The following is a 19,451-nucleotide window of genomic DNA, read 5'->3' as shown; positions in this document are numbered from 1 at the left end:
AGAAACAAACCATGAGTGCTTCCCATTTAGAATTTGCTGTTGGACACATTAAACCAGTAATGAAGAAATACTAAAATTCATATTGACTTCACTTTAATAGATATTTTTATTTTCAAATTTAAGTTTCTTGGTGGAATTTTACTGCCAGTGTGCCTGGTAGAGTGCTAAGAAAGCATTTAAATTAGTGATAATTTCTTAGCCAGGTTTTTTTTTTATTTTGGTTAACTAAATAGATTTATATCTATCTTTAAAATAATAGTATATGATTAATAAAGTTATTATAAGAATTTTAACTGTTTATTTTAATCTGGATTTTGTCTTATCAAATTAAAACATATACATGAGTTGTGTGTGTTGTAGGGTAACTGTTTGGTGGTGAAGCTGGTGTGAATGATTCCCTCTGCATCCTCTTTCGGAAAAAAAATTGAGCCTATATCATTACTGGGTTTGTCTGTTTTCCTGCCTCTGAATTAATAATATATGATAATATTTATCATCATGAATATTAAAAAAATATGGCAAATATCACCTTGCTTTTAACTAACACGTTTATTTTATTTTTTATAGGAAATAGAAACCCGTGTTGGAGAAGAACTGTGTCGCCTGTTTCCTATAGATGAGAATATCGATCTTATATCCATTTTACATCGCATGAAACGCAGCAGAAATCATACTTCCAGACCTTCTCGAGACCAGAGAGATCGTCACAGAGATCGGCATCGCCGTGATCATCCCCCCTCACATCGTAGCCCCCATGAATCACTGAGGTTAGAATCTTCAAATGAGCAGCAGCAAGCTGCTTATGTACTGGAAAATTGTGGAGTTAATATACCACTTCATTTAAGTGCATCAAAAATGTGTAGTGTCTTTACTGGTGGCTAACAAAATTTGATGGAGCGACCAACTCAGTGCCTTTGTGGAAGAATTGGTCATTAGTTAGCTGCTACCTCAAGGCCTCTAATCATTATTGGAGTGTATGTCAGCAGGACATAGCTAGTGTTGCCACTGCAGCATTCTGTTTGGGTCTGCCCAGAGTTTAGTAATATTGCCATGTAGTGGTTGTAGAATTGCAAACTGATTTTGCTTTTAATTTCTGTCAGGTAATGTGGCATTTTTTCAGAAAAAATAATATAAAAAATAAGGGGGGGAGTGAATGCTAGCTAGTGACCAGGAGAAGAATTGTTGGACCTCACTAGTGGGTGTTCTCTCCAAGATCATGGACTTGTGATTGTGTGAAGGGACCTCAGTTTTATCTGAAAGGGGTGTTTCTTTTCTTTTGTGGACTTGTGATTTAATGGAGTTGGGTTATTTTTAAAGAACTTTGAAACTGTGCAATAAGAGGGGGGGAAATTACAGTGTTATTTTGGTTTATTTCGTTAATGTGGAATTAGGGTTTAAAAAGTCAAGTTCTTCACTCTATTTCTGAAATGGACTGGTAAGTTGCAGGGAACTGCTTTCATACAAAATGGAAAAGAACCAACAGTGCATTCTTGTCCCTTCCACACACAGTGAGTATGCTCTCTGTCTCTATCCTTGTATGCCATCTTGCTGGACTAGTCTGAGAATTTTTAGTGCTTGAAGTTTTTATACCACCAGCTTGATCAAGTGATGGACTAGACTGTAAGTTTAGTGCATTTTAGTGTGCAATGTCTTCCCCCCTTTCTCTCTCTTTCTCCCTGCACCTGTCAGAGCATTCTGTGGAACACAAGTTTGGCAGCCATACAACAAACTTGTAGGTAGGCACATTTTTATTTTCCTTAATTTGACTGAAGTGATGATAGGCCACATAGCACACATTTTGGGCAGAATAAAAACTAAATCTATTTGAAACTTTAACCATCATTTATACTTATTCTTAGGCATAAAAATTGTCTGTCTCTCTCTTTATCTCTATATGAATAGTTTTGTAGATATAAATTTTATTTTCCAAAGTTTAAATATCGAAACATATTGATACGTACTGGTGTTGAATTATGTAGAACAATAAGCCATCCATAGTATAACTTCCCGAAATTTGACTATTTCTTACTTATAAGTTTTAAACTGATAGCAAGTATGATTTCATTAATATATATGTTAAAAGAGATTGCACTAGTTTGCAGAACAGTTTGGATTGATATATTTTGAATATGCTGGCACTTATGCCCTTATTTTAGTATATTTTTATAAGAATGCAGTACAAGAGGAAATAGTTATATAATGCTAATGCAAATTTGGTCTGCAACAAGAGATACATTCATCAAATATCGATTGGTTTAATGAAATGCCTAATTTGGCATGGTGAAAAAAAAAAGAGCATTTAAGCACTTTGTTTTCTCTGTTAGTTTTGCTAATCATTTAGTATTACCACAATTTAATAATTCTCAAAAAAAATAATAATAAACTGTAATTCACATAATATATGTAAACCAAAGGGTTACATAATATTTAAAATATGATTATCTGTTTAAAATTATTATTTTTCTATTTTCATTTATCTGTGTAAATAAATTCAATAGATAAACAAATCACAAATAATTTTTCAAATTGTAGATCTAGCTCTTCTTTGGTTTTTTTTTTTTGAAGGTCTTAGGCATGAAATCAACTTAATTTTATAGCACTGGGAACCTCCAGGCTCTTAACTCCAAGGTATTTGTTGATCCTTTCAAGAAATTTAATATTATGCTACAGGAGGATAGTAGCACACATTTTTATTGGTCAAGGGTATTGTGTTGTTTATTGCCCTTGCACATTTTGAATGTTCTTTAGCCTGATTCTGGTTCTTATTTGCAATAACATGTATTTATATTAAAATGTCAAGAAAAGCAAAAAAAAAAAAGGGTTCATCTGGCAGGGCAGGAGAGAACCTTCAATTTTGGCATGTATCTTGTTATAGAACTTTTCTGAAGATTATTCAATCAAAACACATTGAGGCAAAAAATAATAATCTTTAACATTTAGGCATGCATACACCATTGATTCATTAAACTATATATTCCTCCTTGAAAAAAAAAAAATTATTTTCTGATATTGATGGAACCGTCCTTTGATGTCTGTTTTGATTTCAGCATCAGAATTGAAACAGCTTTTTAAAGCTTTTTTTGACAAATCAGGACTATATGCTAGATGTTTATATGTCTGTGGCACATCTTTTGGAGGAAAGCCTAAATCAGGTTGGTAAAAAGTGAGCATTTATTATTGCGAGGCTGGGTGATTCCTTCTATGGGTTCCTCTTGGTTGCTCACATTTAATGGTGTAGTAGTTCAGGGTTTCAGTATACCATTCTAAACTAATAGTGGCAAGACAGTGGTCAAAGAAAGTAGTCTTATTTGCCCTGTAAAAATCACGATTGGAATTTTTTGCTCTTGGAAACTGAAAATGCTTCTATTGTGTTCTTCATATTCTAAAAACTTTCTTGTCCCTTCCAGTATAGCATAAACCTTTATACATAACCACAATTCTGTTATCTTGTGGTTTTACCCTTTCAGCAGTTCAAAATTGGATCATTGTATGCTGATAAGTTTTGGATGCACCACCTATCTGAAATGCCACGAGAAAAGAAAAAAAAAAAAGTCTTGTTGGTGAGCTGGTTTAAATATGAGTGTATTTTCCTCATCACCCAGCTGAGAACTGTCCAAGGGTGGAGTGTATTTGAATTGAACAACCCTTGTGCAGTTAAAAAAATTATCTAGAATAAGTTTGCCAGAAAATGTAACTGTGTAGGGTGATGAGACTCTAAATTTTTAGTGTGTTTGGTGTCCCCAAAAATGTTTTGGGATATAAAGCTATTTTCTGAACTAAATATACCATGTTAAAATTAATATATAATTTTATTAATTTAGTATGGCAATTAACATTATCAAAATGAATATCATAATATTTATTATCATAATTATGATCATAATAAATAAATATGATCTATCATATAAATGTTGACATGCAAGGACATTGTAATAAAACATCAGTGGATCATGCAGTGTGAACTGCATGTTCCACTTGCATTTACACTACTATTAACATGTACTGTTTCCTGCCTTAAATAATCAAGCAAACGATAGAATTCTATAATTATAAAGTAGAGCATCAGATATTTTATTTTCATCCCATTTAGTGAAATGCCCAAGTGTATCTGCATTTATGAGGAACAATGTTCAAAGGAATGGAATTTAAGAAGAAAAATTGCCATGTTGAAGAAGCTTAATACTCAATATGAATAACAGTGTGAAATAGTGAACATAGTGGTCATGCTGACTTGTAAGCTTACTTTGAATAAGGAAAAGAAGCAAAATTGTAGTGGCAAAATGTAAATTTTTGTGCCTAAATTCACCACGAGATTCTTTGCCTGCCCTTTATTCTCTAACAACCAATGCCAAACCAATCATCAGGTTCATTGAATTTTTGGGCACCACCATAGTGCAAACCTGGTGACCTTGAAAAACTGCCACCATAGGCTGGACTGTGTCAACCCATCATAATGCCTGGATGTAAATAGCAAATGCCACCATTCATTGCACAAAAGGGTGCAGTAAAACTACTATTTTTCTGCCCCATAGAGCTTGTGCCTGGACACTGGCCTCCATCTGAACGTGCACACTTATCTGACTTCAGATTCTTCAAAACCAAGCTAGATTTTTTTTATCAAATAGTATTTCAGTAGAGAATTAAAATAAGCTACTGTCAAGCTTTTCTCAGCCATTTTCCTTAGTGTTGCTGAGAAAAGAATGGGAACCATTTTTTTTTTTTTTTTTTTTTTTTTTTTAAGTGTGATCAAATAACATAATAGAATCAAACTAATTTATAACAAGCATGGTTATAATGAGATTTCAGCTATTGCAAGCAAACAAAGAGTTAATTGGAAATGATATATATTATGAGCAAAATTTACAACAAGCAGTGACCAAACTGTCATGTGACTAAGATCTATTATTGCTTTGCCCATTTATGACATTAACCCTTATCTCTTTCTACCTCCCTGCCAATAGCAATTTATAACTCTTAATGATTCTCAGAATCTTTGTGCAGTACGCTGCCACAAATGGTGTAGTCTTTGTTCCATAACAGAAATCCCCAAAGTTCCCACAGGACAGGGTTGTCGAAGGCCTACTAGGCTCTGATAGTTAACTGTAGTGGGGGGGGATACAATTCCACTACACACTGCTTCATTTGAATAGAGCATATCTCATGTTGTGGGTGCACCTCCACATTGAGCTTTATGTTTTCTTTCCCCAGTCTCTTAATCCTCTTTTATATCTCTTTCCTATTGTTATGAATTTTCAGAAGAGCTAGGGAGAGAAACTACCTGGCAAACTAACCAATGAAATATTTCTTTATCGGTGTGAAACATTTAGCTTTCAAATTCAGTCGAAATGAATTCAGTGCAATTTCAAATCTTTGTGTTACAAACATTTCTTTTTGAAACTTAGAAGAAACACTTGGAATTTTTAAAAACAATATTGCTTCTGTACTTTAGGTTTTGTTGTGCTACGTTAAATTCATTGGTGTTTTTTTTTTTTTTTTTTTTTACCTTGAAATGGCAGAAAAACTTTGACAATCAACAAGAAAGTGAAAACTATTTGTGACTTAAGAGAATGGAACAAGCAATGCATCCATTTGCAAAAAGACATTTGGAAAAATCAGGAAAGCACTACTAGTGCTTTTGGGAAAAAGTTGCATAAGTGTGATAAAAGTGATCTAAATTAAAGCTCTTGAGTTGGTTTACATTATATTGTAATTATATTGCTATTAGTTGTCCTCTACTGAAACTACAAGCTGAAAAATTGGCTCATCAACTTGGATGACTTTAAATGAAGAAGTGAGTAATGTGTGGCAATATATAAGAAAAGGTTTCTATGAAAGTGATATTTTTAATGCTAATGAAGTTGGTGTGTTCTGTAGATTGCCCACCTACATAATCGACAAGTTTAAAGGTGAGAAATGCACAGGTGGAAAATTATCCAAAGAGTGACTGACTGTTCTGATTTGTTCAAATATGAGCAGAACTGGGTGGTAGGGAACTCTCAGTAATAGGCAAATTCAAGATGTTTTAAAAACATTAGAAAGCCTTCCATTAATATACTGAGTTAACAAAAAGCCATGACATCATCCATTTTTGAGAAAGTGCTTAACTGGGACAAAGAGCTTAGGAAAAAAGACGGGAAAATTTTGCTGATTTTAGACAATTGCCCATCATATCCCATTCTTCTCTAACATCAAATTCAACTTCTGTTTTCCTACCTAAATTTAAATGTCATTTTAGAAAACTTTTAATATTGGAAACTAGAATCCATTGAAAGAAAGAAAAAATTTCAAATTTCAGTTCTTCATGCCACCTAATTCACGAGCAAGGCATGGGATAAGGTGTAGTAGTAATGGCATGTGATGCAAGAAAGCAAGTGTATGAGCTTATGCAGCATCAGCCAAAAAAAAATGTTTTTTTTTTTTTTTTTTTTTTTATGGTCATATCATAGACCATCAAAAACTGTTTCAATAAGGCAGGAGTAAAGTCTGTGAAGACACTGTAAAGCCCACTGAAGTCTGTGAAGACACTGAAGAAAATGACAATATTCCATTAACAACGTTGTTGAAGAAAACTTGGATATTGGATTGTCATTCTGACAATTACAAAACTGGACAATCTCAAGATTGCTGAAATGCTGAGAGATGAGAACAGCCTTGAAGTTATTAGAGAAAAAGAGGTTTTTGAAGATGACATTGAGGAAGAAGACAGTGGTGTGTCCAGTTAATGTAGTGTCAATCACCAAGGCACAAACTGCTTTAAAAACTCTTTATTTTATGAAACTGATGACATTGATCCTGAATTTCAATTTTATGACAATAAAATGAAAGACACTGCTCATAAATTTCATCTTAAAAAAGAAATTTGAAACAAATGGCATTGGAAGACTACTTTAAAATGCATTATCAAAATAATGAACTAGTAATTTATTATCAAAATGGTACAATTTTAAAATTGTATCATTTTGATAATTACTTAATGTACCACGTGATATACTGTAGTGTCTCTCAATTCATTAACATAATAATGAAAAATCACATAGACCACCCTCTTCCAAGTAATTACAAACAATGTACTTATTACACGAGGACTTTTTAATAATGAAATTATTTTTCTTGTGAATTATTTATATAATGCATAAATATATTGGATAAATTGTTAAACACATAATCATGAACTTTGTTATTCGTCATTGTTTTCATCCCTTTTTACAAGTATAGTGTAGAGTTGTAGCCCCGTATCTTGCTGATTCAGTTAACCCCGGAAAAAAAAATGGAAAAACTTAACACGTACTATTCGCGCGTCCAATACAATGCTTCCTTTTATTTTTTACTATGTTGATTTTAAATCTAATAGCTTCCCTTTATTTTTTACAATGTCACGTATGGTTTGGTCACCAACATTATAATGGTTCTTTAGAGATTTAATGGATGTACTGTTTTCAAACTTTTGAATAATTTCAAGTTTTTGTTTAATTTGAAAGCGCAACTCTTGTGTTTGCCCATCATTTTTGCAATTTCTAAACAAAAAAAAAAGAAAGTTACTATAGAAACTAAAAATTCTGACATCCCTGACATAAATAACAAAATTTGTCCTTTTGCAGTGCAACGGAAAACAACAATCAACGTGATTGGTTTTTTTTGTTTGTTTGTTTGTTTGTTTTGAGCGGTAGGTATAAAGACAGCAGGGGTTGCAAGATAATAGGTACACTAATCTCCCAATTACGACTTATAACACCGGTTCTTGTCTCTTATTTATGACTTGCAAAATATCTGTTTATACCTATTCTAGTTATTACTTGAATTTTTTGATTTCTGTTTGATTTTTTTTTTTTTTTTTTAATTTGGAGTCTTGAAATGTCCTGGTTAATCCAATCCCGGTAAATTGAGAGTCTGCTGTACTTTATTATTACCGTATTTAATATTGGTAATGTCTTACTGTGTGTTTAATTTATCAATTAAACTTTATTATATGTATGTATGTACAAGAAAATCACGTTAGATGTGGTGTTATCAGGTTTTCGCTTATATCTTGCGGTTTCAGCCATCCATGGTAGGTCTTTGAACATATCCCCTGCGGATATGGGGGTCTTACTGTATATCTGATACGTGCATGATAAATTTAGTAGGTAACAGCAAAAGTAACATAGCTACTATAACAGATAACGAGTAACGGTAATAATGAGCAATACTCTTCAGTCCCTTAGATCTCATTATAACCGAGTTCAACTGTACATGGAAGGTAAAGTATGTTGAGGGCCAAAGCAACTAAGGAATGAAGCTTTGGTATATTATATCTGTAATAATACATATTTTTTGGTTGGTTTGCCAGATGTAAAACCTGAGTTTCTGGGGCATAAAACAAAGCAACCCTCATCTGAAACCAATTAACTTTGCCTTGTTATGAAAAAAATTCACGAAAGTTTCTCCTTTCAAGACCGGATTCAAACCTATTGCTTCACTATATATGTAGAATACTTGAGGCTGTGTCCATTTTACCGTTGCACAAATTGGAGCAGTGTGGTATTAAGGGCAATTACTCTGGATGGTCGAGTGGGAGAAGACTGGTTTTTAAAAGGCACTGCTCTTCATGGACTAATGTTATTAGTGGAATCCCCCATGGTTCTGTTCTGGGTCCGTTGTTGTTTTCTGTATTTATTAATGATATTGATTAAGGTATGTCAAGCTTAATGTCTTAAGTAGATGACACAAAGGTTAGAAGGGTGGTTAATGACAGTAATCAAAGTAATTGCTGCAACAAGATCTAGAAAAATTAGGCAAATGAGCCTGAAAAATGGCAGTTGAAGTTTAACATTGACAAATGCAAGATACTGCATGTGGGTAGCAGTAATCCTAGAGTAATGCACCAACTCTTTTTGATTTCCACTACCCAGGGTAGAGGAAAATGAAAAAGACCTGGGGGTAATTGTGCAGTCAGCTATGAAGTTCTCTAATCAGTGCAGACAGGCTGCTAGGGCAGCTCGTGGGATTTTGTCTGTGATAAAAAGGAACTTTTTTTTGGCAGGGATAAGGAATTGATTATCCCATTGTATAAAGCAATGGTTAGGCTGCATCTTGTGTACTGCATACAGGTCTGCAGGCCTCATTTTAGGAAGGATGTAGATTTGCTGGAACATGCTCAGAGAAGGGCAATGAGATTGGTGAAGGGATTGAAAGGGTAGTCTTCCCAAGATGGGCTTCAGCTCTGCAAATTGCAGTGCCTAGAGACTGAGCACTTGCAAGTTGATCTGATTGAGGTGTTTAATGCTTTGAAGGGATTCAGCAAGCTAAATGCTGATGGCATTCTTCCTCTTGCTTCAACTTAGCATACGAGGGTGCATAAATCCCAATTAAGGAAGGATGGTTGCAGGATAAATGTATGGAGGTTGCCTTCAGTCAGTATGGTTGATTGTTGGAACACTTCCATCTCTTGTTTTAGTGGGTAATTTGAATAAATTCAAGGAAGAACTAGACAAGGTTATTGGAGGAGATGGATGGGTGATAGGTGGGAGGTTTTTTTTTTTCCCCAGTGATTTATAAGCTTGCTTTCTTGCATCATATGCCACTACTACCAATAAAAATAATCCTCCCCCCAATTCCTTGACATCATGCCGTGTAAATAAGCAACGTGCGTCAATGTGCAAGTAGCAACTGATTACAAATTGAATTGTTTGTAATTTAACTTTATTATAAAGCAAGTCTTTAAAACAAAACAGGATCTAGTGAAGAACATGATGAATAAGATTATCTGGTATTTTTTTAATGTAAAAATGTATTTTGATTTTTTGTTTCTTATTGATAAGTGTGCTTAATACAAAAATAAAACAGATCTTTTTGTGCACTGTTTTACGAAATAATATTCTAGGTCCTGGACCTAGAAAAATGGCAGTTAAATTACTTCTTGGCTTTTATGGATGAGTCTCAGAAATGTCATTTATTCTTCATCTTCATTGTGTGTTGTCCTAAATGTTATCTCTGAAAATGTGGTCACCCTAGTTCATATAGAGTGTGGGTATACCAGTGAATTTTAATTGTCTTATTTCTTGTGATGAGTGAAATATAATTGGAACAAATTTTATCTTGTTTTATTTGTTTTCAGTAGCAGATTCACTATCTGAGCAGTCTTTACCTTCTATCTAGATTTGTTGTGAACACTGTGAAATGCATTATCTTTTACTTCACTTTCACAGTTTTCTTTCTACATCTGTGTTCTCATTTTTCCTAATCCTGTAAGTTGGTTCACCACTTATTATTTTGGAGAAGTCTGGATTTGATTTGCCACAGACTATGATAATTCTTAAAGGCCTATTCAACTCACACTAGTTTATCTCAGGCAAAAAGAATAATGTTTTCTGTTGAGTCATTTTGTTATTTTTTAACTGAAAAACATGTAAATTAGCCAATAAACATGTATACAAAGGCATAATTTAAGTAAGGATCAGATCTGTACTCCGTCCATAGAAAGAAGATAATGCATGTAAGTTGTGAATTATTTGAACGCTCACGTATGAACACTCAAAATCATTAGTGCTGAGGTTTCAAATTGAGCCAGTCTCATTACATAACCCCCCACTGTGCTGAGGTACCATTAAATTTTTTTAAACCCAGCAGTATTGTCTAATAAAGCTCTGGCAGGTTTGGTTTTAATGGCTCAAAAATGACTATGGTTATAATACACCACAACAAAGCTCTAACAGGTAAACCCATGATAATAGTGTACCTTTGTTTGTTTACAGCTGTTTCCTTTCCTTTCCTTGAATATAGTACCATATAAACTGGTGCATCACAACCAACATAGTCTGTGCCCAGGGAGTTCCCAGAAACAACTTTAAAATCTCTGTTCTTGTTTCATAGTTTTCTTCATTCGTATTTGCATTTTTTCAGACTATTGTTTACACTGAATATTTTCACATTTCTTTGATACTAAAGTCACGTAGAATTTTTGATACTCTGTTGTTTCTGCACCATCTCAAAGCAAAATTGCAGTTAAAGCACACACAGGAGTGAATGGGATCGAGGCTGCCTCTGATAACAGAAACTGAACATTATGGCAAGATTTTTAGCATTAGCATTAGTTGAGGCATATGATGCAAGAAAGCAAGCTTATACAGCATCAGCTAAAATAAAAAAAAAAAAAACTCCCATTTCATTCCAAATGCTTGTCCAGCTCGGTCTTAAATTTATTTAAGCTATCAATTTCCACAATAAGAGATGGAAGTCTGTTCTAGCAATCAGCTACCCACTGGCTAAAGGCAAATTTCTGCACATCTGTTCTACAACTGTCTTTCCTCAATTTGAATGTATGCCTCCTCATGTTCTTAATCTGAGCAAGAGGAAGAATCCCATCAGCATTGAGCTTGCTCAACCCATTCAAGACGTTATACACCTCAATCAGATCACCCTGCCATTCAAGTCTTGCCTAGTCTTCAGGTGCTGCAATTTGCAGAACTTAAGCCTATCTTGGTATGAGCACCCCTTTGTTCCACTCACCAATCTTGTTGCCCTTCTTTGTACTCATTCTAGCAACTCTATAACCCTAGCAATTCATTATTAACAACCTTGCCAACCTTTGTATCATCTGCAAACTTGGACATTAAGCCTGATATACCTTCATCAATATCATTGATCAATACGCAAAACAACAATGGTCCCAGCACCGAACTCTGGGGAACTCCATTTTAATAAGATTTTTCCATGAAGAGCAGTGTCCACTGATTACCACTCTCTGTCGTCTCCCACTCAACCATCCCTTTATCCATTGTAGCAACTTGCCCTTAATGCCATACTGCTCCAATTTGTATAGCAGTCTTCCATGTGCAACAGTATCAAATGCTTTCCTGAAATTCAACTATATGATATCAAAATTATTTTTTGCATCCAGTTCCTTTGTGACCATATCGTAGCATCCAATCAAATTTGTCAGACAAAGCCTCCCTTAACAAACCCATTATTTTCCTCGGAATGTTAGTTAAACTAACAGGTCTATAATTATTGGCGTCACCCTTTGAATCCCCTTTGTGAATTGGGGATACATTTACACACCTCCAGTCCATGGGGACCCGTCCTGAATCCATGGAAGCTCTCATAATTATGGCTAAAGGTTTGCTTACTTCCTTTGCTGCCTCTTTTAGTATAACTGGATAGATCCCATCCACCCCAGATGCCTTCCTTATGTTTAACTTCAACAATTTCTCCTCCACTTTGCTCTCAGTTATTACAAATCCTTATCTCCCAGTCAGAGTTTGATAAACTTCTGGAATTCCCCTCCTTGAATAACTCTTCATGTGTGAATGTAGATGCAGAATACTCATTCAGTTTATCAGCTACCTGAGCATGATCATCAATAGTCAAACCATCTATGTTAAGTGAACCAATCTGATTCATCCCTTTCCTTCTAGAGTTTACACAAGTAAAGAACTCTTTGCTTTTTTTCTTTGCATCTTTTACCAAAGATTTCTCATAATGTGCCTTCGCCTCCCTAACCTCCTTTGTGACTTGATTACAGATTAGCTTATATCTACCATAGGCTACTGTGTAGCCTGATAATTTATATACATCCCATGCATTTTTCTTCTCTGCCACGAGCCTCATTAAAATCATCTGACATCCATTTAGGGCTAAACCTTGAACAGTATTTCTTAGTTGTTATGAAAAGCCTAGTAGCCTTCAAGATTAAGTCCCTGAGGGCTGTTACCATCGGTGAATTCCCATTTAGAATTCACCATTGGTAACATCATCAGTTGATCCCACTGTATAGAATTTAAAAACTTTTCAGACCACTGTAGTCATCTTTACGAAAGCAAAAGCCCTTCCCTTTACCCTTGATGGTAGTTACATCTTTAAATAAATGCCACATCAGTATGCTGTTATCACTGTCACCCAGTGGTTCCTTATCTGCAAATTCTTAATGCATGAATAATCACTGCTGATAATCAGATCAAGAATATTACTCCCTCTGGTTGCCTCTCGAACATGTTGTAGAAAACTGTCATCCAGTAAATCCACAAAAGTCTTGTTAGTGTGCAAGTGACCAACTCGCAAGTTCCAGTCAGTATCTGGAAGGTTAAAATCCCCCATTATAAGACATTCTGATTTACTGGCCCACTCTATTTCTCTGCACAATTGCTCATTGTACTCATCAGATTCATTACGCTTATAACACACACCCACTGTCATTTTCCCTTTCCCACTGCTTATGTCACACCACACTCACTCATCATTGCATTGTCCACCGATGTCAGTTGGATGCACTTCCTTAGATTTTGTGTGTTTCTTAACTAACAGCATAACCCCGTCTCCCTTCCTGTCCTGTCTTTCCTTTCCGTACACATTGTACTCCCCAAATTCCAATTCTAGAACCCTGAAAACAGCATTTGATTTAAGAATAAACAAGGAAGATGAAAAGTTGGTTCTGTGAGTTTGAAGTTGGACAGTAAATGGATGTTGACTGGTGGCGGCACGTGTTCGGACTGTTTTGAAAGAGAGAGCAGGAATTATAGAAGCTAATTCAGAGAACATTGCCCATAGAAGTATCTGTAGAAAAGGCATGCAGCAGGAACATTACGTCTGAGACAGCAAGTGGAGAGACTGTTAGAGACGAGTCATTAATTAACCTAACTACCCTCTTCTGAATGGAATCTAGAAGCCTGATAGAGATTTTGGGGGCACCGCCCCAGATGTGGGAACAATATTCCATGGTAGGGCGGATTTGCGATTTGTACAGAGTGAACAGCTGTTTGGAAGAAAAGTAACGCCGAGAGAAAGAGAAAACCAAGTTTTAGGCCTAAACCTTAAACAGTATTTCTTAGTTGGTTTGAAAAACTTAGTAGCCTCCAAGATTAAGTCCCTGAAGGATTCCAATTTAGAATTCAACGTTGGTAGCATCATCAGTTGATCTCACCGTATAGAATTTAAAAACTGTCTGAGACCCCATAAAAAAGCAAATGCCCTTCCCTTTACCCTAGATGGTAGTTACATCTTCAAGTAAAAATCCCACATCAGTACATTGTGATCACTTTTACCCAGTGGTTCCTTTATCTGCAAATTCTTAATGCATGAATAATCACTGCTGATTATCAGATCAAGAGTATTACTCCCTCTGGTTGCCTCTCGAACATTTTGCTGTAGAAAAGTCATCCGATAAATCCACAGTCTTGCTAGTGTGCGAGTGACCAACCCACAAGATCCACTCAGTATCTGGAAAGTTAAAATCCCCCATTATAAGACATTCTGATTTACTGTCCCACTCTATTTCTCTGCACAATTGCTCATTATACTCATCAGATTCATTAGGCCTATAACACACACACACCTTTTCTCATTTTTCCTTTCCCAGTGCTTTCCCAAACTGACTGAACATTGCATTGTCCACCAATGTCAATTGAATGCACTTCCTTAGATTTTGTGTGTTTATTAACTAACAGCATAACCCCTCCTCCCTTCCTGTCCTGTCTTTCCTTTCTGTACATATTGTGCTCCCCAAATTCCAATTCTAGTAGTGGTTGATGATTTTATTAAGGGTTTATGATTTATTTATTAATGTACACTATTCATTTCATACAGTAATTGCAATAAAAAGTTTGTACTGAGTAATTTTTAAAAAAAAGTATTAAACAAAATACTGTTCAGTAGTATGTGTAAATTGTGCATTATAATGTAGCATGTACTAAATTGATAAATTTGCATTTTTTTTCCCTTGTGGCATTTAATAAAACTGTTTTAAAAAAGTTGGTTCTAAATGACACCAACAATGATTACAATTGATATTGGTATCTGAATGTTACAGTTCCTATTTTTCAAGCACTGATTGAGAGTTCATTCACTGTGCATTATCATGTAAATAATATAAAAGTTTGTACTGTAATGCAATTTTTTTTTTTTTTTTTTTTTTTTTTACTGGGCAGTTGGCTCACTTAATGGAAGGGTGGATAATTGAGGTACTATTGTGTAAATTAATATGCTTTTGGTGGCATCATAAGTTAGTTCTTTAGCCTGTTTAGGAGGTATTATTTGAAATGATCTAATACATACTGCTATCAGTTATATTTCCAACTAATAGGAGATACAGTTTTAATACACGGCAACACAGAAAATACTTCGAAAATAAAAGGAAGAGATCTGTTAGCTGTTATTGGCAGCTAAGGTTTAAAGAAGCTAGTTTCTGGATTTTTGAACCAGAAATTGAACTAAATGATGAATATATAAATAATATAGGATATTATTGCATTAGAAATAATAATAGCCACAATTTTTGATGTGTAAACATCTTTGATGGCACCTACTAAATTTCGGACTGTAGTAAAACCAATTTGTCTTGATTTTATGAAATGGAAATGATGTCAAATTGTGTTATTTCCAGATGTGGCATCAGTTACTTTCCAGATAGGGTTTGACTAACTCAGCTACTTTCTGGAAAGTATATATTGATTATGAAAATAAAGAGCTTTTGTATTGTAAATATTTTATTGATCATTCACAAATTTCAGCTGGAAGACAAAATACAATGGATTTATGATAACTGAAATAAGAGACATACTTGCGACTGCAACTCATCTAAAAACCTCTTAAAAACACCATTGATTGATGTACCCGATCTTGTAGTTGAGATTGAAGGATTAGTGTTCATTGTGAAATCGAACATTTCTTGCTGGAAAGTAATTAATGGTTTAGTTTTTTCCAATCCACAGTTAACGTTGAAATCACCTCTCATGACTATGGGTATTTTATGAAAATCTTTCTTTAACAGTGCTGCATCGTGAATTGAGTACGGGAGCAAAGTTAAATGAATGAAGTCAATTATATCCTATAGATCACTGTTAGGAGAAATATAGACAGCCATTGTATCACTTGGCTGTTGGGCGAAAAGCACTCTAGTGCACATACACTGATGAGTCAAAAAATTATGACCAGTGAGTCGTTATGGAAAGCGAAGCAACTGCAGGTGGACTATGGTGCATGTCGGAATGCTGTTTAAAAAACACCTGATACTGAGCTCCATTAATCAGTATTACACTTCTTCTTAAGATGGAAAAGGCAGAGGATTTAAGTGAGTTTGACAAAGGCCAAATTGTAATGGCCAGAGGACTTGGTCAGAGCGTATCCAGAATGGCACAGCTGGTGGGGTGCCCACGGTCAGCCGTGGTTAGTACCTACTGAAAGTGGTCCGAGGAGGGGATACCCACGAACCGCCAGCAAGGTGTTGAATGACCACAGCTCATTGATGCTCGAGGTGAGCAAAGGCTCTCGTGGGTGGTACGTGGCAACAGAAGGGCGACTGTGGCACAACTTGCTGGTAATTGAAATGCTGGTGATGGGAGTAGCATAGTACATTGAACTCTGCTGAAAATGGGGCTGCATAGTCGCAGGCTGCTCTGAGTGCCCATGCTAACCACAGTTCACCAGTGACAGCGCCTACAATAGGCACGCGAGCATCGAAACTGGACCTTGAGTGATTGGAAGAAGGTCATCTGGTCCAATGAATCACGTTTCCTGTTGCACCATGTGGATGGCCGGGTACGCAAGTTTCATTTACCTGGGAAAGTGAGGGCGCCTGGATGCACTGTGGGACATAAACAAGCCGGTGGCGGCAGTGTCATGCTTTGGGCGATGTTCTGCTGGGATACCCTGGGTCCAGTTATCCATGTGCCAGACACGCTGATGTCTACCACCTAACTAAACATCATTGCTGACCAGGTACACCCTTTCGTGGCAACGGTCTTTCCCCTCTGGCAGTGCCATCTTTCAGCAGGATAATGTGCCATGCCACACTGCCCAAAATGTTCGAGACTGGTTCGCGAAACATGAGGAAGTCTAACAGGTATTGCCCTGTCCTCCGAATTCCCCAGACATCAATCCCATAGAGCATCTGTGGTTTGTGTTGGAACAGCAACTCCTTCTTGGGGCATCTCAACCACAGGAGTTAAAGGATCTGCTTACGTGTTGGTACCAGATACCACAAGACACATTTAGAAATCTTGTAGTGTCCATGCCTCACCAGATATGAGCTGTTTTGGCTGCATGTGGAGGACCAACATCATATTGGTAGGAGGTGATAATGTTTTGGCTCATCGGTGTATATCGCCAACTGACCAAAGAGTGACTGTCGGACCAGTCGTTTGTCGATAGATGACATCTAAGTACAGCGTAACAATGTGTCCCTCGTCTTTCTTATTGTGACTCCAGCTGTCCATTTGGTTTCACGCTTGAACTGAACCACGCAAATGAAGTCCATTGGCACTCAGCCAAGAACATTGTAGGTTTACCAAGCTGTCTAATCATAGTGAACAGCTCGTGCTTACGTTGAGCACAGTAGTAGGTCGAGTTTGGAATTGTCCTTAGGAAGGCCAAATTGTTTTTGATACATCTGTTAATGTATTCTTTGGATTGAACTTGCTTGCGGGTCCATTTTGTATCTTTACGTATATATTTGAAAGCCACCATCAAAGAGTCTCTCGTTCTCAATCACATTGTCTTCATTGCTACATAAAGGAGATAATATGGAGTAACATCATGTTGGTCAGATCGTCTCAGTTCACTCATTGCCCTCATGAATGGAGTTGCACATAAATTCTCTCTGAACTGTCCAAGATAAATGCTGGGATAGGACAGTTTCTCTGTGTGCTTGTCAACCAGTAAGCTATGCGGTATGTTAGTTTCTCCTGGGGAAATTCTAAGATCCACAACAACATTTGCTGTTAGGTGATGAGACTTTCCTCAATCGGAACTGCTTCGCTTTGTCGCTATGTCGTCTTTAGCCAAATTGATTTCCATGTGACTGTCTTCGAAGAATGACTGATCTATCATGATTTGATGCAATCGATATACAAGTGTGTCAACCAAATATTGAAGCCACACTTTAACCATTTGCTTTCTTACTAACTTACTAACCTGATCAAATAGCTGGACTTGTGTATTTTCTTTCGTTTTATATGCACGTTTATACAATGATCATTGTCAATCTCCCTTGGCAAGGGATGGACCATCGTGTTGACTGAAACAGGCACATTGATCACTTGGCCCAGAATGCCGTATTGTCCGCATCCGTGTCTCAGGTGCCTTATTCGCATGAATGGTAAGCAAGGAGAATTAAGCCTCTCTGTCACTAATTCCAACTTCAGTAAATGTGATTGAATTTCTGGGTAGACAAAGCCATTCAACTTATATAGTGCTGGAATGGTGTTCTTAAGTGATCCTCTTCAACTATTACACACAAGAATCCCATTGACGTCAACTTCGGGAAATGAAGTGCATATCAATGGTACATCTTTAGCAGCTGTTTTCTTTGTGTCGTTTTCGAACCATAGATTTCAAACTCTCGATGGGTGTTATGTTTTTTTTTTATGAAAACCCCAAACACGAAAGGTATCAAAACCTATAGTACTTAGTACCATGCATGGGTTGAAGGAGAAGTATGGGGGGTTGCCGGAAACTTTGCTCTAGAGACTAAACATGGGTTTCACCATTTCAAGCCTCCAATAAGCAAAGTGGTGGTATTGCACCGGTTGATGAGAGCCATCTACCACCTAAGTATAATGGAAGTTTATGTAAACAAAAGGAGCTTGATCATTTAAACTCATCTGCTCTGCAATTGTGGAACTGTTTTGCTATACATAATTAATACTCACTTTGGGTACATTGTTGTTAGATGAAGCAGCATTGCTGGTTGAAGGCACTGCTAAATTCAACGCTTGATTTTCTGTTTGTCTTTTACGCAGTCTCGATAGCCTTTGCCATTCTCACACACTCATTGCTACCTCCATCTTTATTTTCTTAGGTTGACTTGCCTCGATACTCCCGACAATGCTCTGTACTTGACTTTGGCATCATTGAACACAAAGGTTACGGCAATGTGGCTTTCAGTCCCTTTCACCACTCAATTACTGATGTGAAAACATCTAGGCTCCTAACAATGGAATGTAATGAAAATGCAGATTGTAACAATACAAATACTTGTATCGTTGCAATCATAGTATTCAACAAATGGGTAATTAGGCTATTGCCCACTTCCAAATGTTGATTCAGTAGAGTAAACAGTGGGCGTGTGCATAAAACATTACTTCTTTCATACTAAATATTTAGGACTGAAGTATGATGCCAATGTCACTAACATTGATTCGCTAGAGCAGTGTTTCCCAAACTGTTCTACGGAACACTAGTGTTCCGTGAGATGTGAATTAAGTGTTCCATGAAAAATCATAATGATTAAAAAAATAATAAAATAAAGTAAATTTTGCATATTTTTAGCATACCTTGCTTTTGTATGATTATAATTTTTAACATTTTTTTCCTGGTTATTAATATACTGGCATAGACTAATAATCAAATAGACCGTGGAACACTTTATTTTGGCAGGCTTTTGCATAGAGAAGTATACATAAAAGTAATGATATCTACGAAAAAATAATAATGTAATGACCTAATATGCCATTCGTATGCAATTTAGCCTTGGGTATACGGGT

The 19,451-nt window shown here is 36.1% G+C and overlaps 1 protein-coding gene across 1 annotated transcript in view; it reads left to right on the top strand.

Moving 5' to 3' along the window:
* Positions 1-19,451, top strand: part of Ythdc1 (YTH domain containing 1) — a 163,391-nt gene that overhangs the window by 76,795 nt on the left and 67,145 nt on the right. The window contains exon 8 of the mRNA XM_090385016.1: positions 568-767. Within this exon, the coding sequence (XP_090241142.1) occupies positions 568-767 (200 nt within the window). The remainder of the gene's footprint in view (positions 1-567; positions 768-19,451) is intronic.

The sequence above is a fragment of the Mastigoproctus giganteus genome, chromosome 1, assembly GCF_048544385.1.
Source record: "Mastigoproctus giganteus isolate SK-2022 chromosome 1, ASM4854438v1, whole genome shotgun sequence".
Lineage (NCBI taxonomy): Eukaryota > Metazoa > Arthropoda > Arachnida > Uropygi > Thelyphonidae > Mastigoproctus > Mastigoproctus giganteus.
This window is presented reverse-complemented; position numbering and strand designations above follow the sequence as displayed.